The 26410-nt window shown below is 38.9% G+C and overlaps 2 protein-coding genes across 3 annotated transcripts; both read left to right on the top strand.

Moving 5' to 3' along the window:
* Positions 1 to 24794, top strand: LOC120474438 (uncharacterized). 2 transcript variants are annotated; one of them, XR_005621779.2, is made up of 4 exons: positions 1 to 203; positions 1209 to 1393; positions 23714 to 23836; positions 24558 to 24794. XR_005621779.2 is itself a non-coding variant. In XM_089135207.1 (3 exons), the coding sequence occupies exons 1-3, from the start codon at positions 9 to 11 to the stop codon at positions 24618 to 24620; spliced, it is 381 nt and encodes a 126-aa protein (XP_088991333.1). In that variant the 5' UTR covers positions 1 to 8; the 3' UTR covers positions 24621 to 24794. The 2 variants fall into 2 exon arrangements, 1 of the variants encoding a protein (XP_088991333.1); XM_089135207.1 differs by lacking the exon at positions 1209 to 1393.
* On the top strand, positions 7665 to 10099 carry sox3 (SRY-box transcription factor 3). The gene has a single exon (XM_039664697.2). It carries the CDS (start codon positions 8031 to 8033, stop codon positions 8928 to 8930), a length of 900 nt encoding a protein of 299 aa, XP_039520631.1. The 5' UTR covers positions 7665 to 8030; the 3' UTR covers positions 8931 to 10099.
* Positions 24795 to 26410: the final 1616 nt, after the last annotated feature.

Here is a 26410-nt window from a genome sequence, read left to right as displayed (position 1 = left end):
TTGGCTGAATGCGATGGTGCCCAGTGCAGGGAGGGCTTGGCTCAGCTCTGAGCGGAATGGAAGACTGCAGCTCGCCTGCGCTTCTCTCTCTCGTCTCAGCTCAAAGCGGCACGGTTCGAGAGTCTTACCCGACTCTCTCCAGTGGAACAGTATGCAGGACCTTAAATGTAGAGAGAAGGATTGAGAAGAGCGACTGTGCAGCGGTGAGTGTCTTTCTGTAGCTGTGGGCTGGAGTACATTTGGAGGGGAGGGGAGGGGAGGGGGGGGGGCTTGTTTAGGGATGGAGGGTGGGGGAGTGGGGTGGATTTTGTTAGCATTTCAGTTCAGTCCAATGACTACACAGAGTTAAACGGTTTGATTTAAAAACTTTTTATTAAAACAAATACACTTAACTTTTCTGTGAGTATTCCTGTTGTAAAATTAGGCAGTCATTCTGTTGAGTTATTTTTTGTAAAAGCGGTTGTTCTGAATTAATCATTGGATGATAGTACTACTCCCTGAAGAATATTCATGACCGTTGCCCTATTTAATTATCAGTATTGAGTGTTCAGATTAAAAACTTCAAACTTCCTAATATTCAGCAAGATTCTAGATTCCAAAAAGTTCCAAAAACCTTATCCTATTGTACCTGTTGAGATTACGATCTCATTACTTGCCCAGGCATATTTTGACATAAACAAATTCAGTATTATTGATAAATGATAACACAAGCTACTAAAGAGATGGATCAGTGCTCTGGCTGTGCCATATGTGGTCTTCACATGTGTGTAGCTCTGAAAGGTAGCCGAATGTCTTTGTCAGGCTGTCGCCAAGAGGAAGCAGTTAGTGTCTGCGACGTGTCCCCGCCAGTGCAACCGTAACAGCTTGTATCTGCCATTGACATGTCAGTTTCCAGGGCTTTGAGCTGTCAGCCCTACTGCGCCCTTCTCACCCCAGCAGTAGCGAGAGAGCGGAAGAAAGAGTGCGTTTGTGTGCAGGATGGCAGACTGCCATATTACGAGTATGATAAAAAAGATAAAGGAAGTAATGCACATTTGCTCTTGAAGGACTCTTCATGGGTCATTTTAAGTGGACTGGTACAAAGTTACAAAATAACTTGGTCCTAAGTAATGAGTCTAATAAGTGTAAAAATGTGAATGGACTAAAGCTGTGATGTCATTTTTCAGGATTAACAATTATTAAATATTATGGACCGTGTCCACCTATAGGGGTCCGGTGTAGTCCTCTGTGTCTCCTCTGTGTCTCTCTCTGCCAAGGTGAAGAGATTCATCCCCAGGCACCCAATCCATTATCCTGTCAACAACAGCAGGTCCCTGCCACAGTTAGCAGCAACACTGTGACTGGCCGTAATGAAATCATCAGTAATCCCAAAACTCATCTCATCATAGCCAAGGTAATTAATGCATTTGGAGGGCGATGGCTAACTCTTAATTAAATTATGCTTATTTTAATGAGGCCTTTATGTAGAGTACATTTATAGGCAGTATCTCCGTCATCAAGTGCTCGGCGCTCAACAGAGATTTGTCATTTTCACCTCAAATCACTGGCAGATTAACGTAATGAAGCCCATGATTAATATATCAATTTATACTTGTTTGTTTCTTTCCTCGAGATTCAATAAATTACCCTGCGTAATTAGTTCTTCAGGATTTTGCCACAGCCAAAACCTCAGCTCTCGCTAATAATGCACGTATTATCGCTGCGTATTAATTTTAGAATAATTTAGAGATAACAACTTTGTGGCATTAATCATATTACAAAATGGGGTGTATTTAATTAATTAAAGATATAGCCTGGAAATTAATTGTGCATTTCCACAATATTATCTTAACTAATGAAGGCCTGACGAAGCGACTGTTTCGTTTTTAAAAGGCACCAGATTAGTGGGATCTTAATTATGTTTAAAACAAAAGCCACCTGCTTGCCACATTTGGTGCAAAGTAAAATCAGACAACTCAGCATTCTCTGCCAAACAAAAAAGGAGAAAGTTTCTATTGTTTTGGAGAAACTGTAGAACATGGAAATGATTCAAAAGATACATGGAAAATAATGAGGTTTGTAATTAGCCTAGCAGCCAATGATGGCATTTCAATGATGGCAATTCTTGTCCATTTCTGCAAGTCTGACTGATAAAAGACAACATGGAGTTAACAGAAATGCGTGCTGTTTTGCTCAGGATAGTCAAAGTGAAATTTTGATGAAAAATTATGTTTCTTTTTTATTTAAATGATACATTTATTTTCTAATTTTAAAATAATTAAACAGCTCCAGTCATGACTCACATGATACCCTAATAGTTTTTCTGACAGGCACTTAAACTAGAGACATTATAAACATTATCACATGCTGATGTGCAGGTCAGGAGACAGACGTCTCTTTAACACATTGAAAAATTCCTTCACAGATACATTCAGCCAAATCTAATAACACCTCTAAACTCAAAGACAATTGCTTGTGCTATTAGAATTTGCTCAGTGATTTAATCAAAACTATATTTATAGTAATTTTCTGCTAAATTAAATCAGCGGTTTAATTGAAATTAGCTTTCACCGGGTTAGAATAAATGTAGTTAAAACTATTTTCATTTAACGCATCATGTACTAAATGGGGTTTTATTAATATTTTGCTAAAAATTTCCTCCTGAAAGTTAAAGATATTGTAGAAAAATGTTGTCATTGAGGAGCAAATAGGGACTGTGTATTCACAGCATGTGCTGCATGTCTTAATGTCCCAGCAGATGATGTGTGCACATTAGCTTCATGCTGCATTAGATCACAAATCCTATTTATCACCGACTGGGCTAAAGAGCTTCTCAAACATGCCTTGATTCTTCTGTTGCAATGCACTTCTCTTATATTGTGTGCTTTGCAGTGAAAATGATTGTATTCTTTGTAAATGCATATTAACAATTGCCATACATCTGAGCAATTTAAAAAAAAAAAATCTGTATTAGTATGTATGCACAAGCTTTAGGGGGTCATGCCTCGATAGTAAAAAAAGACATTTAAAGTGCAAAAACTCCAAAAAATAAAATAAAAATAAAATGTCTGCCTTATATTAAGTACAATTGTGCAAAAACTCTAAAAAATAAAATAAAAATAAAATTTCTGCCTTATATTAAGTACAATCAACTTTGACGTTCAGGCCATTTCAACATCAAAATGTGTTGAATCTTGCATAACTAATAAAAAAGTTATTAAACTTATTATAACTGATAAGTTAAAGCAATGCCAAAACATAATGTCTCAACTTATTGATCATTTAATTTTTTTACAGCACAATATGCTTGAATTGGAGGCACTTTAGTTTGTTGTAATCCATGACAAACAGGACTACACCATCTCAACTATTGTATGTGTTCTGACTCAGCGATGCCTTTATATCCTTTTATATCTATTCAGTGTTATGGACATTTCTTCTTTTTCAGGTAACAATGCTTATCTTTTCTCAGACTGTATATACCAAGAGACAAAACAGGCTGTGAACATCAATGAATAATGTGCTCTGTTTGACAGTGCCTTACCGTGGTTTACCTATGCCCTGAGATACTGAATCTGACTTGCCTTTAATGGTGAAGAAACTGAATGAAACTGATAGATAGCGTTGGAATATCACTGAGAAAAATGTTTCAGTCTCTAATGCTAAAACAATTTCTGATCTAGTTTTTTATTTTCAGTATAATGTCTGAAATAGGCCTAGTTGGGAATTTAAATGAAATTAATATCGTTCACTCATATAGAAATAAACTTAAAAGTATTTTCTTTTGACAGAGGAAAATTGGATTGATTGTGATATCTAAATTTAGCTGTCGCAGTAGTGGCTTTGAGTCCCACATGTTCATTCGATAGTCGGTAATTGACCTTAGCAAGTGACAGAGCAATAGCTAAGCGCGCTTTACAAAATTGCTGAGGACATAATGTGTTTGAGGAAGCAAGACTTGTAATATTTATCTGAAATCTAAACCAAAACGAACATTAAATTATTTGTTTCGATTGCAAAGGTGTTGTAAATTATCAGAAACTCGCAAATTAACTTTTTCGATTAAAATAGCCTAAATAAAAAGTTTAAAAGGTAGACTAAAAGCTATAATTTCACAAGCAGCGCGTTTGCGTTAGTGACTCAAAATGCTTGTAAATTCTAGTGATAGGATAAGAAACAAAAATTGAGTTGTTCTTCCTTTTCTTTTGCATATTCAGTTTTACATTACAGGAATGATCACTGTTGGCTTTCAAGTAAAACGGGATATCATTCCTAGTTCACAGAGACATCTGAAAGAAGGTCAGATCCAAGCCTCTTTTCTTTAATTGACCAGTGAATATTATTTTACCAGTGTCACAGAACCAGAGGGGACGCAACCATTCAGAGAAATACAATAGGAATAACAGACCGTGGTGAAATTGCATCTTCATTTGCATATTCGGTTCAAAAATCATGCAAATCTCAATGAGACGGTCTTTATTGTGCCTGCAATTGAAAAATCATTCTGTTAACCATGGTAACTCTGTCCTTATTCGTAGCCAGTGAATTGAAACAAAAAAAGTTATTAATTCATGGTTATGACATTCAAATGGACTCCAGAGAAATGCTTAATGGTTCGGGGACATTTGATCTTAAAAATCGGAGGTGAAGATTAGCCTAGGCTACTATAGCTATAAAGACTTTTAAAATATCCATATTTTAGTAAGCTACTATTGTTTTGGCTAAAGGCGTCGTTTAACGTTACAGTTATTGCGCTATTTATATGTTGGAGACAATATACTATTATTAAAAATTACTATTTCCCCCCACTTAATCGGGATAATTTTATAGCCATCCTATATATATTATAGCCATTTTAAAATAGCCTACAAATAATAGGCTAGAAGTATTTTTGTCTACCTAAATAGTAAATAATCCCCTTTAACCCTTAAAAATATTTCAATAGCCTAGCCTATAGTTTTTTCCCACATAATTGTGGCTCGAGCTTTTTATTTTTTTTATTATTTTTTTTAAGCGGGTGTATCGCGTGCAGGCTTATTTATCATTTACATCCACTTATTTGAACTTATACCCTAACAACCTTAGTATAACAAATACTCTGTAAAAAATACTCGAGACTCCGTATGCGCTTATTTATTTGCACTTTAATTGTTAAAGTTGAGCTAATTAACAAGTGAATAGGCTACACGGGTTCGAGAAATAACGGTGATAAAGAATATAAGTCCTATGGTGATTTGTTATGGTATTGTGGGTCTCTCAATAGTCCATCACGACAGAACGAGTTGTTAAAACGTTCAGCTAATAAAAACTAAAATTTCTCAGGTCTGACATGTGACATAGGCTACCTATTAAGCAATAATTAAGCGTAATTTATTAATTTTCCATCTTATAAAAACAATAGAAAGGTTAATAATTTTAGATGTTTGCATTTGCTTTTTTAATTTTGAGTGTTAATTAACATAGCCTATAAAGGATTGTATTTATCTGCACAGTGGCAGTTTTAGTCTATTTAGGTAATTTGAACTGTCGCTATTGCCTACTACACTAATGGACAATTCACTGCCACCATCATACACGTGAGTGATTTTCGGAAGCTTTCGGAGCTCAATGATGTTGAACACTGGAAAGCTTTCCTGGTGGTCCTCGGCCTTAGCTCACGTTAATTAGGAATTTTGGAGAACAGAAGCCATCATTACCGAGCTCCGGGTAACTTGGAGTTTTCCTATTCCTGCTGTCTCCATACATTTCCATAAGCAGATTACAAGAGGATATGTTCCTGAAACCACTCGGATAAATCACCGGTTTCGTGGAATAAGTCTCTAATTAGAACTTTTGTCATATAAGGGCTGGTGCACTGCTATTCATATTAATGTAGCCTGAAGTGCTAATGATGTTCCAAATGACACATTTAATTTATTTCTCTAATGAAACTGAACGCGACTGAAAAAAAGATCCACTGGTTTGATTTTTTTTTTCTATTTATTATGAATATCAAATGCTATAGCTAGTGTTTTATATGACGTGACGAATTAACTTGATACCACAATCGTATTTATAATTGGGCAAAGTTTTATTATTTGTTTTCTCAGTCAAATAATCGGATCACTCTTTTAAATTATTATAATGCTTTTCATATGTAGGTTAAACATCGGGCCTGAATAACTGCATTGGGTAGGCCTAACAACACGTGTTAAGACCAGTTTAGAAAGTAAATAACGGAGACATGTTGGTGTTCGTGTCCAATTCGGTCACACACGGTGAAACTTCTCTAAATGGTTGAGTCGTTAGTGTGGTGTTAAAAGCCCATCGTGAATATTCAGTGCTGTAATCGTTCAGTCTCAGTGGCGATGAATGTGTTAAATGTCGATGTTCTTCTCGATGGACGGTGCTAATAGGCTACTGACCCTTTCAAAGGTGTAATTTCTCCCCGGGAGACTGAAAACCTCTTCCAACCCAACACATCTTACTACTCGAGTCATTTAAATCATATAGCCGATAAAACGCGCAATGTTTGCGATTAGCAATACTTTGTAATGCAAAAATAAATAGTCCTAAAGCTACATTCGAAAATGACGTGGTAGTTCTAAAAGTAGCCTAAACAGTAAATTATTTATTTGTATGTAGATAGTCGCATCACATCAGTTTGCTTCAGAACATTACAGAATTGATCCACAGGGGGGCGTTACTGTATTATATTTGTATTTGCACTTAATTTGTAGACACATGGTAAGATTTGCGACGTGTGTTTTTAAAACTCAAAACTATTTTGTTTAATGTTTATTTTTTTAATTAAAATTAGCTTGGCGTTATTTTCAGCTAAACCTGTAAACCTGCAAATAATAGGATAAGACGATAAGCTACTACTGAGATGTCAAATGAAAGTTAAATTGAGACAAAGAATGTAAATAGCTTCTTCGGTCCTATAGTTTATTATAATATTTACTATAGTTTAGCAATTTTAAAGTGTTAAATCGTCCCTTTGATCAATGTCAGTTTTTAGAGCTTTAAATGGCACAGTCTAACTCTTAGAGATGAGCATACACTCTATAAAATTTGGGTCAAATATGGGTAAACCCAAATGTTGGGTTAAAAATGTCTTTTAAAAATTTAACCCAACTTTAGCTTTCTCTTTCAACTGTATTTTTTGATTGTAAGTTGTAAGTAAAACTGTAAGTTTTTAATCCAAAATTTTGGGTTGTCCATTTTGACCCAAATTTGGGTTGAAATAACCATGCATTTTTTAGAGTGGCAGGGAGGGCAAAACAAATAAAATAAAATAAAATAGCCAACCAAAACCCAAGCTTCCATTAGCTCATGATTGTCATGTCGCTTAAGATCGAACTTTGAATTAAATTATTTAATTCTTATTATTTGTGTAGTAATTACTAGGCTACTTATTACAGTGCCTTATGTCGTGCCCGTGTAGGCAAAGTTTGCAATAGGCTATAGGGTAGCCTAGCTGTTTGATTAAGTAGAATCTTGCTTTTATTTTTTATTAATTTACGTTGAACAGTTTCCGCATTTTCCGTATGAAACTTTGGGATTCACAATATTTATTTATCCCTAATAGGCTACAAAAGTAGGGTAAGGAAGGCTAACATTTTCCATTAAATAACGACCGCTTTAAAACAATATTTGCAAAGTGATTACTATCAAAGTGTAAAGATGCCAGTTAAGTATTTTATCCCACTTTAAGTGCCTCCCGAAACACAGCCGTGCCCGGACAGCGCGCTGCTTGGATGGCGGAGTGTGATGAGCACTCTGATTGGGCGGCGCTGAGCTCATTGTTATGCTGTCAATCCAAATCACATGGCCGAGCCTCTATTAACAGCTGAGCTTAGCGCACAACTTTTCAGAGTTCCGTGGCAGAGCAGAGTGAGACACACGGGACTGGTGTGGAGACATTTGAAACTTGAGTTTGGTGCTTGTGTGACTTGAGTTGTTGCTCTCTGAACTTTTGACTGACTACCGACTTCTTTATTTTGTGAGACTCTTTAAAGTTCAGCGTTGTATTTCGAGTGCTTTTAAGGCACAACTTTTAAGTAGTTTGAATGTATAATATGATGGAAACCGAGATTAAAAGCCCCCTTCCGCAGTCCAACACGGGCTCGGCGGCCGGTGGCAAAAACAACAGTGCCAACGACCAGGACCGGGTGAAGCGGCCTATGAATGCTTTCATGGTGTGGTCCCGCGGTCAGCGGAGGAAGATGGCACAGGAGAATCCTAAAATGCACAACTCTGAGATCAGCAAGCGCCTCGGTGCTGACTGGAAACTTTTGACTGACGCCGAGAAGAGACCCTTCATTGACGAGGCCAAGCGGTTACGAGCCATGCACATGAAGGAGCACCCGGATTACAAATACCGTCCCCGCAGGAAGACCAAGACCCTGCTGAAGAAAGACAAGTATTCCTTGCCCGGAGGACTCTTGGCGCCCGGTGCCAACGCTGTCAACAGTGCCGTCTCGGTGGGCCAGCGGATGGACTACACGCACATGAACGGCTGGACGAACAGCGCGTACTCCCTCATGCAGGACCAGCTGGCCTACACTCAGCATCCCAGCATGAACAGCCCCCAGATTCAGCAAATGCACCGGTACGACATGGCTGGACTTCAGTACCCGATGATGTCCACGGCCCAGACCTATATGAACGCGGCGTCCACGTACAGCATGTCACCAGCATACACGCAGCAAACTTCCAGTGCAATGGGTTTGGGCTCCATGGCTTCAGTGTGCAAGACGGAACCCAGCTCTCCTCCTCCGGCCATAACCTCTCACTCTCAGCGTGCTTGTTTGGGAGACCTGAGGGACATGATAAGCATGTACCTGCCGCCCGGAGGAGACAGCGCCGAGCACTCCAGTCTACAGACCAGTCGGTTACACAGCGTTCATCCACACTATCAAAGCGCAGGGACTGGCGTGAACGGAACGCTACCCCTAACCCACATTTGAAAGACTCCTAAAAAAGACTAAGTACTTCGGATACCTGAACATTTTGGTTTGCAAAAAAGAATCGAAGTTCAGTTTCGTTTTTAAAAAATAAATAAACTATTTTTAATCTCAATGAGTCATCCGTTTGAAAACATTTTATGACGACATATCTGGGACTTCAGAATAAATTGCTTTGCAGAGGAGCTTTTGTCATAAACTGTAAAGAAATCAACGTCTGTAGAAGAATATTGGACTTCTGACTTATTTGCTGTCAGAGTTTGTCTTTATGAAAAAGGCACGTGGCTTCGTGAAGAGGCTGTATTTCAAAAACAAAACAAAAAAAGAAAGGAAAAATGGAGGGAGAGAGTATGTTCACTCATAAATGTTTACACTTATTTTTAGATGTCTTTTTGTCCAAATATGTGTAGTCTTTTTGTTGTTCATTTATGAACTAGGTTTTATTGAAATGAAAGACTGTGCTGGTCGCAAGCAAAGTTTGTTTTATTTATAGTGAGTTTTTTTTTTAAAGCTTGTGAACCACTGTAGCCTACGTCTTTGCTGAAATGTTCCTCTCTTGTTTTGCGAATCATCCTTTCTGTGATGTTATGGCAGTATCATTTTAATCCATTGTGTGGGACTGAGAGTTTTATTTAAACTGACGTTTCTACTTAAGACTAAATGAATAAATTTGTTTTACAAAAAAGTGTATGACTAGATATCATTTTTTACTTCAGGTTTTAATTTGGTTGTTCAAATCGTTGTCTACCGGGAAACCAGTGACTTTGTCAAATTCGCTTGAACCCAAATGTGGTGATAATTTGAGGCGATCGGTTAAATGACGAGTAGCCTATATGCGAATTCAGACACGCTCGCTATAAGCAGATGTTAATAGGCTACGCGTGAATTGGTTTTAAACATTCTCATCAAACAGCTAATAGCTTATTTGTATGGCTCTCAAATGCTCAGAAATACAGTTGTTCAAATGACTCTATTCTATAAATAATTCATATCTTCCGAAATACCGGGTGGCTTTCCCCCTGTATCAACTGGTGTATTTTAGCAGTAGTCCCGATATAGGCCTACTAACCATAACATAGAACTAAAATTCGTTGATTTTATAAGAGACACTGAAGAGAGATTTCTCATTTTAAAGAATAGCCTATATAGGCTTAATACAAAAAAATAAACAACGTGCAAAATAATGAACGCTTAAAAGGGGCAAAAAATTGACACTTTTTTGTTTTACACGAACTGTCATGCAAATATTGTCTAAATTGCGTAATTTCCTCCTGCATTCTCACTTGTTGACTCGTCTAGGTACAAACAGTTCCTCAAAATTACTTGTATAATTATGGTTAACTATAAATATATTTAATCCCCTGAATTTGTCAGAACCAGACGATGATACTGCGAATGAATTCTGATAATTATGTTCATATTAAGAAATTAATACTTGGATAATTTCTCTGCCATTTCACTTTATGAGTTACCAAGTGGGCGATTTTTTTTATAGGGGTCAGACGGAGGTTACTGAATATTTGAGTATTTCATTTTGTGCATGATTTGAATATCACACCTTGTCTTTTGATGTGTTTGTCAAGGGACCGTTTTGTCCAGATCTTTTTTTGCTGTAGTTGGCCAAGGAGAGGAGGAACATATACAAGGCCGTTTCGGACTGCCTTTTGTAATTTAGGGTGTAATTTCCATATTGAGTCCTCAATATATAATATGTATAGTAGCCTATATGTACTGTGTACCATGCACTCATAAAAATAAAGATTCTTCAATGGCTCTTTACAACATCTTTGGTTCAACAAAAACTTCTAATAAAAATAAATTTAATAGGAGATTAAAATATAAATGCATTTTATAAAATATATGTGTTGTTTTTTTAAATCATAAATGATTTTGTAAAGAACTAAAGAATAAAGTTCTTAGTGATAGTTACCTAAAGTTTTCCAATAACATTATGCTGAAAAAGTGGGTGTTTAGATATGGATTTTCCAACTGAGGATTTTGGATGCTTGATCTAACTTGTCTTTGAAATATCACTTGCTCATTTACATTCAATAATTATCCATTCTGCAAAGCACCCTATACATTTTCTGAATCAAACCCCACTGATTTGCATTTTGAATAACCTACAGCTTAACTTTAAAAACTCTCGGACATATCGCATTATGAATTGTCTGCCGTTGTAAAATGACCCTTATTCATTTAATCTCAGCTATTTACATTTCACCTAAATGCTCAAGCAAGAGATTACCACTCTTAAAAATGAAGGTTCCAAAAGGGGGGTTTTTCATCAATGCCATAGAAGAACCATTTTCGGTTCCCCAAAGAACCTTTCAGTGAACAGTGATCAATGAACCATATGAAGAACATTTGTAAAATCTTAAGAACCCTCTTCCAATATAAAGAACCTTTACTGCAAGGGAAAAGTTCCCCGGTTGGTAAAGGTTCTTCATGGAATTGTATAAAAGCCAATGAAGAACATTTAGTTTTATGAGTGTATAAGAAATACTTTAAGAACTCAGATTCTGATGTCACTTCAGTATTTTTGCTCTATTTTTTCGATTTTTTTGAGATTTCTCATAACGGCTATATGAAACAATATTTTTAAATGATGCTGTCACACTTTGAAAGTGTGCAACAGAAATTCTACATTTGGTGCACCTGACTGCTTTTCAGAGTTGCACGGCATCTCAAGGCATTTATTCTCCTGAGCCATTGAGTGCACTGGCTGCTGTCTTTCCCACATTCACTGACAGGTTTGATCCATGCCTCGTTGCTGTGCTTGGATTTGCCCTGTGCACCTCTATGGATGCCAACAGATTAAACAGACCTCCCTGAAATCAGTGGCAGGGTCTTAAGTCATTCTAGTGTGTCCGAGACTGAGTTTCAGCTAATCATGGTTCCTAATTCTTTAAAAATTGAACTATGTGAGAAGCAGTGGTGAATATGTTGCATATATGCCTGAAATGAATAACTTGATGAATCCAATTGCCAAAGGAAGAAATTTATTAAGCACTCATATGAGTGAAGCGGTAGGCCTAATACCATAATGCATTAGGTCCCAGCAAAGAGTGGGGCCCTCTCTCTCTCTCTCTCTCTCTCTCTCTCTCGCTCTCGCTCGCTCAGTCATGTGGAGCACTGTGCCCACTCAGCAAGTGCAGGCATATCCCCACTTCCATCTGCTTATGACCTCACTGGAGCTGTTTGTTTAACCCTTTCCCCAAACTAACATAATTACACCCTACTGCAATCATGCACACTGGATTTGCAGTGTAGATTTAGATAGCAGTAGAGTCAGAAAGCTTTCTCACTTTCTTTCTGCCAATGAACGTACACAGATTACAGTACGTCAGTTGATGGAAATGGGTGTGTTTGAAAAAATAAAGTGAACAGGCCCTGTGGTATTTCGATGGTGCCAGACTGGACTTGCTGTGCCGTTGTGTTCTAAAAAACAAAATATCCTAGTATTGATTAGCAGGCTGGCTCAAGGCATTGCTGTTGGGCCTGTCCACTGAAGTGAGTCTCATGTGGGCTGTGGGGACAGAGTGCAGTCGAGGTGTGGGGGTGAATTAATCTCCCTGAACTGGGGCAGATGTCGTTGACGAGCCCCTTTTAGATCAGCTCTCGCCGTGGGAAAATAGCATCCAATCCTTACGGGGTCAGGACTTTGAGCTGACCCTCACGGTCTCATCCCACCTCACAGATCTGTCCATTCTCCTGCACTTTATCTAAGAGACAGGCTCACCTCTCCTGCCCATGGCTATTGTCTCATGGTACTATTGTGTGTTTGCTGTTCTTGTACCTCATTATTCACGTAAATCTAACCTCTTCCTCTTCTTCCAGCACGTGTCACGATTTTGGTTCCTCTCTGCGTTTTATTTTCATGTGCTAAATAAGTGTTGCTGCCTTGTTCACTTTAGTTTCACTTTTCACTTTAGTTTACATGAGTCTCAGAATTGCTTTACTCAACACTCTCAAGGCTCTTTTCGAAGTAATGCCGTTTTATAACCTTTCAAGAATAGTTCTTAAAATAACTTTTCTTTTCTTTGTGTGGGGAACTTTATTAATCTTAAGACCATTTTTACATATGAAGAATCTTTTGTACATTGGTTTCATAGATATTTATTGAACCAGATTCTAATTAAGAACATTTCTTTTTAAGAGCAAGTGAAGAAGCTCCAAAAGGCTTAACAGTGACATGTATTTATCAGATATAAACATTGTTATAGATTTCAGATAAGAATAGTGTCAGTTTTATTTGACACAATCGCAAATCTAGTGTTGGAGAATGTGCCAACTTGCTTCTCTTCTCCAATTATTCAGATTTTTGTTGGTAATTACAGCCATGGTTGGATCTCTATGACATTACACAATCACAAAGAATGTAGAATGGGAGGTTTAAAGGGCGGTTGCCGCTCCAATTCAGGCTTGGCCCTGCTGTCCAGGTGCAAGTGACTTGCGTTGATGTCAGTGTAGAGTAAATAATTCTAATTAATAGAGTCCTAACAAGGGACAGACCCTTTTAATAAAAGACTGTCTTTAATGAGATGCATATAGAGAGAAGAGCAGTTTAGACTCAAATCTTTTCAGTGATATTATAATATGATCTCTGTTAAAGAGTTTTATGTAATGTTTCACAGTGTCGTTCTTGGGACTATGTGCCCTTTGACTTGCAATATGTAATATTTTGCAGAGGTTTGGGCCATGAATGTAGTTTAGTTTTGTCCAGCATCAGGACATTTCAATTTCCATGTTTCATGAATTCCTGTCAACAAAGTTCTCACAGCTAACCACCAATTATAAACACTAACATTTCTCTTGTGCAGCCAATCAAGTCTTTCCTTTATCTATGTTATCACTGCACATTTATAATATCTGGGATAGAGTTTATTCTTTAAATATCTCCCTAGAGCTCTTCTTGTCAACCGCAGCAAGAAGTCGTGGCCTTAAGGGGAATTACTCATTACAATATTTGAGTGAAACCCCTCGTAGAGTCGTGGAACGTTAAAATGTGCGTGTGGAAATTTCCCTGAGCATGGAACTACCCTGCCCTTAACGTCTGCACTGCACTCTTGGGTGGAGCAGGTGCTGTAAGTTTCTCTGACGCAGGATGGAAACAGGTTTTAGGGTGCCTATCTCTAGCCCAGCCTCTCCAAGATGGAATTGGGTGGAGTTTGAGTGACATTAGGTTAGATGGGACGGTTTTAGGGGCATGTCAACCCAGGGGAAAATTAAAGATTGTTCTTTCAACCTATGTTTTATGTTGTATTCAACCCAATCTCATGATTAACTATTTCATTAGGAAAAACAAGAATTTTTCAAAAATGTAATAAAGTAAAAATCTTTGAAATTAATTGTTGATATGTTTTAGCTTTCCTCAAGGGCAACCAAGATGTAGGTGTCTTTGTTTCCACAGTAGTTTCAATTTTGATATTTTTATATAATGGAGGTATATGGGGTCCTCCTCAAAGAGCATGCACAGAGAAGTCCAAATTAAACATGATTTACTGACTCATAAATGCAGGGTTCTCAAGTTTGAGCAAAAGCTTGGAGTGAGATCACACGCGGTTAGGGGAGGAGCCATAATGAAGCCCCGCCCCACCCATCCCCGCCCCCAATTTTACCCATTGTTCATAATTAACCAGAACAAATTAAAATTATAACAATTAGTAAATCTGATAAATGACAGAGCAATTCATCACATCAAATACTCTTTAATGCAGTATTACAAATATAGCTAACCAAAAATATAACAAATTGCTCCAAACAGTTTCAAACAAATCTTTAAAAATTGCATTTTGATTTTTGAATGTGTCTTCTATCTAGACGAATGATTTATTGTGTGGTGGGACATTGAGAACAAATGGACAGATTAGAGTGCACCACCTCTTCCACTGTCTCCTCCTCTAATCTGGCAACCTTTTTAGGGGGCTTACCCTTTGGTGCCCAAAATGACAAAATATTTTCTGCTTTTTTCCTGACATCTTTGAAAAATACAAATGCAACATTATGACAATGATTAAATATTACCCAGAGCAATCTGCTGTAATACATCCTTAATGTAACTAGAAAGACTATTAATATTACAGTATAATATAATTTAAAATAAAATCAGTAAATCTTCATTCCTTTCCATACCCACTAACATTTCTCTTAGTTTCAGATAACGTAAGATAGCCAAACTGAGCCTGGTTGCAAAGTAGTAGTATAGTTTTTGACTGCATCAATAATAATGTACGATGGGCTACATATTAAATGTTCTAGCCCAAAAATGTTAGACGAGCTTCTTCCAACTTACCTTCTTCTCCATCACGACACATGTGTTCGCGCGATGTTGTTGGTTACCTAGTAACGAACGTACGGTGGCCGAGGATGTTCCGTCCATTTCCGTGTGTTCGCGCTACTGAATGACATGTCATGTATAGATCAGTGGTGCACGCAGCGCGCATATATGTTGCCTAGTAACGAACGCAATCTGGCGGAGATACGCGCTGGCGGCAGGAAACTTCACTTTGTTTGCCTGCGCCTCGTATACAACGTTAGAAAGCTTTCAGCCAGGACAACTTGGTTGGCATTGCCTTTTCAGCGTGAGAAATACACAGTGTGGCGTGTGAGCGTGTGAACCGGTCGAAATGAGTGTGTCTCACGGCCAATGCGTGAGACTTGAGAACCCTGTAAATGTAAGTACACATTGATGGCCTAAGACACAAAACGATTGGGTTGTTTGAGAAAACTGACAGTATTTATAACGTTTTTGATCTGAGGGCACGGGCGCTTCGGTCTGTGCAAGCGCCGGAAGTGATCTCTTGAGCAGTTGCGCAAAAAAGTCAACGTTGTCTGTTGATATATCGAAATTGTCTTCCATTGCAATTCCCTGTATATCTAAATATGCTTAGATCTTCACAGTGAAGGGCAACACTTCTAAAATCTCTGTGTAAACAATGAGTGACGTACACGTGCGAGAGATCACTTTCACAGCTTTCGCAGAAGCGCCCTCTCCCTCAGAGTACTTGGACGTGACTGTGATTACAAGAGCTAAAAATGATATAAATACTGTGTGTACTTACATTTACGAGTCATTAAATCATGTTTTATTAGGACTTCTCTGTGCATGCTCTTTGAAAAGGACCCCATATACCTCCATTATATGACTGACAGACAAGAACAGTTTGACCTAAAAATATCAAAATTGAAAGTACTGTGGAAACAAAGACACCTACATCTTGGATGCCCTTGAGGTAAGCTAAAACATCAAAAATTAATTTCAAAGGGAACTATCCCTTTAATCTCACCTCTACACCTAACTGTTAGTGGGGCATAAGTATATCATACAAAAATAGATTGTCTGAATTAGCCACCAATTCGCCAAAACATACAAATTGCCATGAGTGAAGATTTGTTTTATTGATTTATTTATTGTTGGTTTTATCAACTTTGTCTCAGATATTCTCCTAAAATTCCTTCAGATATGTAAAATGAACGAGAAAACTTTTGACGTACAGGAGTACAGAGTTTAAAAAAAAGAACATGAATAGCTTAGTTCAGATAGTGGTTGGAAATATTTAAGTACATATTGAAACTGGTTGCAGATTTAAGTTTCTGAGCATAGTATCAGACATTGTTGAGATCCCTGGTGAAAGCTCAAAACTTCATTTAAAGAAGCACTTGAGATATTCAACATCTAATTAGGGATTGAGTTCACATTGTAAGTAGTGGAAGGAGAACATGTTGATGAGTGATGAACAACCTATATGTGCAAGGACAATGAAAGCACTAGGGAAAGTAGACAATAGATGAAGTACAGAGGTTATGGAGTTGGGGGAGGGCTGTGAAACAGGAGATTAGGACTCTCATCTAGGCCACAGATATTGATTAGTGTAGGTTTGGGTCATCAAGAAGAAACAGAGATTGACAGATGAACAATGGTCTTATATCTGCGTGATGTCTCCTTGTCATGTCTGTAATGTCAGGGGTTTTGAGGATGTTTGGACAGTAGGTGTATACATTAGTCCAACTCCTCTCTCTTTTATCCTCTGCGCGTTATTGGTAAATGTCTTCACTCAGGTGAACATCTTGTAGAAGTTCTCCATGCACATGGAAATAAGAGCCCAAGCAGTAGTGGCTCACTTGTTTATTGATTAGTTGCCATTGTCATTCAGCCAGTTCTCTGAGATATGTGCATTTGTGGGCCAAAGGCTTGGACAATGTCTGGAGGGGTGTAAAATGAAACATGTTTCCTTTTATGCTTCTTTTTATGGACGAGTGTCCCACTCCAGTTTCGTCACTTTTAATCAGTGAAACAATGATAATGAGCCCCGCTGTTTTCTTGGTTTTTTTTGTTGTTGTTTTTTCATTTTATAATGTAAATGGTTAAAGGGATCATTTACTCAGCTTCTTTTTTTTTACTTTTTGAGTCCCAACAATTGAGTCCCAAAACAACATTGGACACCATTGACATTTTTCAAAATGTTTTCTTTGGTGTTCCCTTCAATTCACTTTAGATGTGAAGCACAATAGCATTACCAATTCCACTTAGACCATAATACAACAAAACTTAACAAAAGACATATGTATTTGTTTTGGTATTAAACAGTCAGTCACCCGCTATTGTGTCCTGTTTTTAAGTATGGTACTCTTTGGTTCTCCCCTATGTTTAGCCTTTAGTGTCTCAATCACTATTGCATAATATGATATATTTTGAAATGCTCGCATACTTCAATAGCCTTATTATTTTGTCCACTTCAGCCTGTCACTCACAGCAGCAGTCCAGGGTCTATTAGCATGCGAGTGAGCTTGTTGAAAGATCAGTAGCTGGTGTGACTAGCTACTTGCAAGGGTGAGAAGGAACATCAGCTAATGAGCAGTAGTCGAAGATAACACAAAATAAACAAAACACAGTGTTAAAGCGCAGAATACCAGCTTTTTTTCGCCCCTCTTTGCCCTTCTTTTATCACACTGAGTGTTGTGTATGCCGATGTTGACTGCGTCTACATAGGACCCATTTGTCAAAACAGTATTTTTGTGGTTTTTAAAGCTAATTAAAACGTCCTGTTTCGTAGGAAACCACTCTTGGCTTTTAACTGCGGGTTAAGCTGATATCCTTTTTACCAGTGCCTTGAAAATATGCTATACAGGGCCAAATGAGACGAAAAGCTTTTTTTTTTTTTTGGTATGTACTTTGTCCTCCAAGTCAAACCCAAAAAGTTCATTCGCATCCCTCTCTCCAAACCCCCGGCAAATATCACACCTCGGATGCATAAACATGCTTGAGCTCCACACATCAAGCCACGCAGGGGGCCTGGCCGGCTATAGAGCCGCACTGTGACACCAATCAGGAATGATGGCAGCCTTCTTTGTCATGCTAACAGGAATTGCCTCTTCTCTTATTCAAATGCTCTCCTTCTCTTTCTCCCTCCCTTCATCCCTCTCTCCTTTTTTCCCTCCTCATGGGCCATGTAAATCCATACTTAGAGAGTTTGAAAAAGAGGGAGAGCGAACGAGAGAGGGAGTGAGAACTCCCTGTCCCCAGAACCGTTGATCGGTGGGCCTCTCTCCTGGGGGTCAGCGTGGCCCTCGCAGCGCCCAGCTGTTTCCATGCCTAGCCGAGCGCATTTCATATTCAAATGCTCCAATCAGGACTGTGACCCACGGGGGGCTTTTTTACAGCCCGGGCCTTGGGTCAGCGGGTCAAGATGGTGATTTAATAGCCAGGGCGATGGGATAAAAAAAGGGAAAGGAGTGATTTAGTGACTGAATGAGTCATAAAAAAGCATTTTTCTTAAGTTGTCATGTAAATGCCAGTAGCCTGATTCAACTTTTCCTTTTCCTCGTCACCTGGCTGATGCACCTGCTTGTGCTGTTTAGACTAAAATCGCTAAAGACGTGTTAGAGGGACAGTATGAAAATCAAAGGTTTATGGTCCTTCTGTGGTGTGGTGTGTTGTGGGGCAATCTTACCTGAGCATCTTGTTATTCATGTCTCGACAGGTGTGTTCGCTGCAAATTATAGAGCTGGTATGTACGTGTAGGCTGGTTGTCATGTGCTAATTATTCTGGAGACTGGCTTTGCATGTGAACAAACACTGAATAAAATTGATGTATCGTTGTCTTTATTATGCTTGCCCTCTGGCACACACTGTGTGAACACCTGTGGAAGCTACCGATAAAGCAGTTATTTTTAAGTAGTAATGCAACATACCAAAAAGAGCTATAGATTCATTTACCAAGTAGCCTAAACTATAAGTTTTTCATTTCATTACAGACAGAAACATGTATCGGGCGAAACTGAATGAATCTGAAACAAAGCAAAACTGTCAAGAAATGAGAAAGTATTTGAATGTTTTTATTTGATTTTTTAAAATTATTTAAAATTAATTTGATAACACTTTAAAATAAAGTTTCATTTGTTGACGTGTAACTAACGTTAACTAACATGAATGATACATTTTTTTCTTTGTTATAGTTAATTAATAAAAATACAGTTGTTTATTGTTCATGTCAGTTTACAGTGTACTTATGTTAACAAATATACCTTTGATTTTAATAATGTATTAGTAAATGTTGAAATTAACATTAAATAAGTTGTAGAAGTATTGTTCATCGTATTGTTCACTTAGTTTTTAATAAAAGTAGCTAACTATAAAACTGTATTTTTAATAAGTGCTACCATTAATTTGAACTATTTAAAGTTTATTCCATTAAAAAAGGATAATCATGTCTAACTGTGCATTAAATAGAAGGCAATGAACCACCCGACGTAAAGTGGAGGCAAATTTATTATCCTGAAATCGAAAACAAAGTGCCTCTCGGTTTTCCCTAATCTTCTTTAGACTGTCCTAAATACGCTGTAATATGCGAAGGGCTGATGGTGATGGGTGTTTAGGCGTCCCTTGATTGGGAGTCGTTAGTATTTAGCTGAAGTCCGTTGAAATGTAAAAGAGGCCTGTGTGTGAGAGGCGCTGCGCTACCCACAGAAGCTCAGTGGCAGCCCACCTCAGTGACTGACAGGTGGGTCAAAGTTGGGGATTTAAGGTGGCTCGGGGATTTGTGTGAGGCCCAATAGCCAGCCTCCTCTTTTACACTGATGCAGTGAAGTTTTCAATGCGTGATGATGTGTGTGAGAGGAAGGGAATTAAAGAAAGAGACTTTGCTTAATGTTGTGTGTGTGCATGGGTGAGTTTTAGCCCAACCTTCAATGGGCACAGCTGTGTTAGTGCCTAGATGTGTTGTTCTCGTGGCCCGTGGAGAGAAGGAGCTCCTGCAGGTCGGCAGACTAACACCATCCTGCCTGTCTCACTCTTTATGTCTATCTTGCATGACCAAGAATATGGCGAATAATAGAGGGTTTGTTCCTGTTCTCTCTTCTCCTCAAAGTGATGTGCATTGAGACAACCATAATAACCCATTTAATGTCAATTTTCTTTTACGTTGCATTGTCTTTTCATGGTTTTTGATGATTGTGTGACTAGCAACCTGTTTATGCTGGAATCTGCGTCTAACTTCTACCTACAGATACATTATTTTAACAGGAGTTTGATTGGGTGCTCAACCTTTTGACAACCTTAGCCCTTAATAATTACTAGAAAGAGTTTCTTAATAATCCTTTTGTACTCCACAAGTAGTATATTGAGGATGTAATGCAGTTTGACAGAGCTCAAAGGATTTGTGCTCTAGACCCTCAAAGGCTTCCTGAGTGTCATAACCCTTTGTGTAGACCCTTTTAATGGAAAGGGTGGCATTGTAAGGCAAGGGAATCACTGAACACTCAGGAGAGGAGAGCCTGATTTTCAGTGACTCTAAGCTGAAAACAACCAAATTTTAAGAACAGTATTACTTTTGGCACATTACCTTTAAGATCATGAATATACTTCTCTCTACATGACATGTATGATATAACAATAGCATTTGGTTTAGACACATTACACTGTAAAATAAAGTGTTAGCAGTTTTTTTATATTAATAAAGCACATTTTATTTATAAACAGCATAATTTGCTAAATCTAAATGTAAAACAATGCAAGATATTAGAGCTTAGGTATATACACTCACCTAAAGGATTATTAGGAACACCATACTAATACTTTGTTCGACCCCCCCTTTCGCCTTCAGAACTGCCTTAATTCTATGTGGCATTGATTCAACAAGGTGCTGAAAGCATTCTTTATAAAGGTTGGCCCATATTGATAGGATAGCATCTTGCAGTTAATGGAGATTTGTGGGATGGCGCGAAGCTCCCATTCCACCACATCCCAAAGATGCTCTATTGGGTTGAGATTTGGTGACTGTGGGAGCCATTTTAGTACAGTAAACTCATTGTCATGTTCAAGAAACCAATTTGAAATGTTTCAAGCTTTGAAACATGGTGCATTACCCTACTGGAAGTAGCCATCAGAGGATGGGTACATGGTGGCCATAAAGGGATGAACATGGTCAGAAACAATGCACAGGTAGGCCGTGGCATTTAAACAATGCCCAAATGGCACTAAGTGGCCTAACGTGTGCCAAGAAAACATCCCCACACCATTACACCACCACCACCAGCCTGCACAGTGGTAACAAGGCATGATGGATCCATGTTTTCATTCTCTTTATGTCAAATTCTGACTCTACCATCTGAATGTCTCAACAGAAATCAATACTCATCAGACCAGGCAAAATTTTTACAGTATTCAACTGTCTAATTTTGGTGGGTTCTTGCAAATTTTAGCCTCTTTTTCCTATTTGTAGTGGAGATGAGTGGTACCCGGTGGGGTCTTCTGCTGTTGTAGCCCATCCGCCTCAAGGTTGTGTGTATTGTGGCTTCACAAATGCTTTGCTGCATACCTCGGTTGTAACGAGTGGTTATTTCAGTCAAAGTTGCTCTTCTATCAGCTTGAATCAGTCGGCCCATTCTCCTCTGACCTTTACCATCAACAAGGCATTTTCACCCACATTACTGCCGCATGCTGGATGTTTTTCCCTTTTCACACCATTCTTTGTAAACCCTAAAAATGGTTGTGTGTGAAAATCCCAGTAACTGAGCAGATTGTGAAATACTCCGACCGGCCCGTCTGGCACAACAACCCTGACACGCTCAAAATTGCTTAAATTACCTTTCTTTCCCATTCTGACATTCAGTTTGGAGTTCAAGAGATTGTCTTGACCAGGACCACACCTCTAAGTGCATTGAAGCAACTGCCATGTGATTGCTTGATTAGATAATTGCATTAATGGGAAATTGAACAGGTGTTCCTAATAATACTTTAGGTGAGTGTATCCACAAGTTTCCGAGGGGCGCTCCTGTAAAAAATAAAGTGGGTGAAACTTCCGGTGAGGCGGCGGAAGTAGCATTCCAATGGTATTTTGTGTGTTAGTTAGCGAAGAGGCTAGCTGTTTTTTCAGAGAATTATTTTACTATTTAAAGACGCAAATCTTTATGAGAGATGTCGTTACGGAGCTCAGGGACAACATGTGCTGTTCGCGGTTGTATGCATAACCAGACTAAACTAGTTCAGTGGCTTAAACGTGGTTGTTTTGAACATAAGCTGAAAACGAAATCAGAGTGATCCTGCCAACGACTGTAGTTTCCATCACCTCCCAAAAGACGACGAAATTTGTTTAAATTCTTAATATTCTATAAACTCTATCAGCATGTGATCGGCTGTTCTCTACTGATGTTGCACCTAAACTCAGGATCAAAGCCTGTGTTGACAGAATACCAAATGTGCCAGTTAATGTATTCCAGTAGCACATTCATTTATAATTTTGAATAAACTCTGACCAAAGCACAATGACTAAGTGTGTATTTTTTATTTTAATTGTTTGTCAGCTCACACAACTGTCTGTCACCATGCCTTGATGAGTATTGATTATTAATAATGTTATTATAATACTCCCAATCAACTACTGCGGAGGGTAAACAACCCGGTCTCATCCCAAGACGTCATATAACTGACGTTTTGGGACGTCTTTTGACCATACGTCAATATTCGCCTTTTTAGGGCCCCCTTAAACGTCGGTAGATGAGGTTATGGGATCCTAACTCTACCCCAGACCTAAACCTAACCCTAAACCTAACCCGTCACCTAACTGACGTTAAAGGTAAAGCGTCAGTTGTATGACGGCCCGGGATCGCCATCTACCGACGTTTAAGGGGGCCCTAAAAAGGCAGATATTGACGTATGGTCAAAATACGTCCCAAAACGTCAGTTATATGACATTTTGGGATGAGACTGTGTTAGGGTAAAGGTACTGTTATTTCACCCTTTTGAATTTCGTTGAGGTTGTGTTCCCACATCGTTAGCTAGTTTGGATCGCTATAACTTGAATGACTGTCAACTGTTGATTGAACGAGTGTCAAGCATGTCAAATCGCGCTTTGTTTACTTCCTACCGGAAGTCGCACCCACTTTTGACGCAAGGCCTCATGGGGCGTATCTTGTGGATAAGACATGGTACTTAAACTTTTTGAATGGTAGTGTGTATTTATTTATTATAAATATAATGAAATAGAAAATAGAAAAAAGTATAGCTATGGACATTTGATCTCTACCGACAATATATTTAATAATACTTAATCTAATTAAAAAAATAATAATAATAAAATGAAGGTCACACTACAAACACTTCTCTTCAAAATGTTCCCATACCACTAGCTCAGTGTAATCCTAAGATCTGTCAAACAGATTTTTTTTTTTTGCTCTGTTACATGCTAGACCTCCCACACAATAATACAGTTTTTTCATTGTGTGGTTTTCTCCAGAAAGCCTGTAAAGTCCTGTAAAATTCAAACAAGCCTTAATTCTGTCATTAGGTGAGAGAGAGCCATTCTATGATTGGCTGCCCGTCTGCTCCATATTCAGAGGTGCTGGATGAGGCAGAGGGCCCGCTGGGAAAATGGTGTTGTAATCAGGAGCCGGCTGTGCTGCCTGATCAGGTATGAAGTCTGCTTCCACCTTCCTCAAAATCCTTCCTCATCTTCCTCATCTACTCGTGTGGTTAGCAGACCCCGATGGGAGCGTGTTCTCTGGTACCATTACACTATATGACCGTTGGCAGTTGATAGCTGGGCGAAGAGGGGAGAACTGAGGCTGTGAGAGAGTGTATGTGTGGGCTTTGGGGGAGTATGTGATGTTAGTGCTAGTAAGTTGGGTGGGGGTATTTTTTTGTTCCCACATTTGATTATTCAGGTTGGTTGAACTAAATTTCTGAACCCATAAAATTCGGATCCCCTTTGGGGGCTATTTACATATATTTCAATCCCCCCTCCTACAGTCTCCCCAGCTTCTGTCTTTCCCTCCGAATGTGAAAAAAAAGAGGGCAGAGCAACCAGGCCTGTCTGGTCTTTAAGATGTCACTGTGGTGTGAAATATAGGCGAACAAGCAGGGCTTTGAAACTCAAACTTAACCCACCCTCCAATCCCCCCTCCCCTCCCCTTCCACACACACACACACACACACACACACACACACACACTGTCACACACACACACACCTACTGTTTCACCCTCATAGACATACCTACACACAGAAACAACAAACCACCCCTCTCCCTCCATGCCATCTTAGCTGGTGCCCACTGAGACAGATCCATCTCTGGGGTCGCATCTCTGTATGTTCATGTGTACATATGTGACAGTGTGTTTTGTGTTCAATAGGCTGGTGGGGTCCAAGCACCAGGCGCAGATGTTAGGGACGGGCTGGCGAGGATGCACCTGTAGTCACTCCATCAAGTATTAGACAAAACAGGTCATTTAGTATTTTATCTTCACTCAAAATGAAAATAAATAAAAAAAACCCTGTCATCATTTACCCACTCTCATGTTGTTCCAATTCTTTATTTTATCTGTGGAACACAAAAGAACATATTTTGCTAAATGTATCAGGGTTTTTTCTTTGCCCATATAATAATGTCAATGGGGTCCACTTTGGACAACATTGAATGTGTTTTGTATTTTATTTTATTCCACATTGAGAAATATTTTTTATTGATTATTATTTAAATTTGAGTTCTAAATTATTTTAATATATTGGTATTCATTTATTAATTTAAGTACCTTTAAGCCATTTTGAGGCTCCTCAGAAGTTTGCTGAGGCCCCCTAGTGGGTTCCGGCCCCCTGGTGGAGAACCGCTGGCCTATAGTTACACATTAAGATACTGTAGTATAGGTTTAACATAGGTTAAACCCTGAAATGAGTGATATGTTTCATTGTTATTATTGGTAAAGCTAATGCTTAAGTTGAAAGTTACTTTTTATGGATGTTTAGAAACTGTTACTTACCGTTAATTTTACACAACACAAACACATGTCTCCTTAGATTGATTTGTCAAGGGGGCGTGAAATAGTTTAATTGTTTCAAATGAACACCCTCAAGCCCCCACGTTGTGGATTAATTTTCTGACCGAAGTCTCAGAGGGACAGGTCTTAAAATTCCGCATGGGCCCAGTGCCCGGCGCCCCGCTGGAGAGATAAAGAGAACACATATGTAGCCAGGCTCATTCACGCTCCAGTTGAGCCATCCCAGCAGAGAGAGTTACAGCTGGCATGATGGGAACACTTGTTTGTTTAGGGTTGTTTTTCTGCCGAGTGCCATGGTTTGGTCGGATGGCACTTGTTTTGTGCGCTCCATCTGTGTATGTGTGTATGTGTTTGGTAAGTATCAGGAGGCTGGTGAGGGTGGACGGTGGGGGCAGAGTGGCATTTAGTCAAATAGTGTTCCTGGCCCCCATGTCTCCCCCCAATTCGGCCGTGTTCGCTCCCCAGTGCGCAGGCAGAATGCAGCGTCAGGAGCCCAAGCACTGAGCTCCCATTGTGTATGCTAAGTAAAGCGGAATGGCCGGGTGACAAAAGAGGGAGGAGTGGGGCTGAGGGCATACAAAGCCTGGGGTAGGGAAGGGATGGTGGGGGTGGGAGTGTGTGTGTGTGGGGGGCGGGGGTGGGGGGGGGCTGAGTGAGGGCCGCTGAGGGCTAAATAGACCCACTCTGCCTCCCAAACCCCATCCATAACCCCTGTCCCCACCTCCGACCAACACCCCTCTTTCCTGCCCCAACCCCTCTGGAGAAATTGGTGCCCACTCCTGAGAGACACCAGAGCTGTAAACTTGAGTCATATTTAAGAGAAATATGTTTTACTTTGTAAAATGTGAAAATGCAAGTAGCTTGAAATGCATCAAAAAATTTGAATTCAAGATGACTGACATTTTAACTACTACCTGTTTTGTATACGTCTGTTTATAAATATTGCAACTTTATGTCTCACAATGTGACTTTATGTATCACAATTACTACTTTTTATTTGACAGTGTGACTATTTCTCACAATTGTGTTATTTCTTGACAATATACACTACCGATCAAAAGTTTGGGGTCGGTAACACGTTTTTTGAAAGAAATTAATTATAATTTTTATTCAGCAAGGATGCATGAAATTGATCAAAAGTGACAGTAAAAGATTTGTAATGTTCCCAAAGATCTTCAAAGATTTTTTTTGTTTTGTTTTCATGGTTTCCA

The sequence above is a fragment of the Pimephales promelas genome, chromosome 9, assembly GCF_988280905.1.
Source record: "Pimephales promelas chromosome 9, fPimPro1.hap1.1, whole genome shotgun sequence".
Taxonomy (NCBI): Eukaryota; Metazoa; Chordata; class Actinopteri; order Cypriniformes; family Leuciscidae; genus Pimephales; species Pimephales promelas.
The sequence above is the reverse complement of the archived record's forward strand: the minus strand, read 5'-3'. Positions and strand labels throughout refer to the sequence as shown.

Bases quoted from the DNA above. Each gene is read 5' to 3' on its own strand.
- LOC120474438 (XM_089135207.1), top strand. From the start codon at position 9: ATGCGATGGTGCCCAGTGCAGGGAGGGCTTGGCTCAGCTCTGAGCGGA. The intron at 204-23,713 runs GTGAGTGTCTTT...TTCTGTCATTAG, and splicing joins AGAAGAGCGACTGTGCAGCG to GTGAGAGAGAGCCATTCTAT. The intron at 23,837-24,557 runs GTATGAAGTCTG...TGTGTTCAATAG, and splicing joins CGGCTGTGCTGCCTGATCAG to GCTGGTGGGGTCCAAGCACC.
- sox3 (XM_039664697.2), top strand. From the start codon at position 8,031: ATGTATAATATGATGGAAACCGAGATTAAAAGCCCCCTTCCGCAGTCC.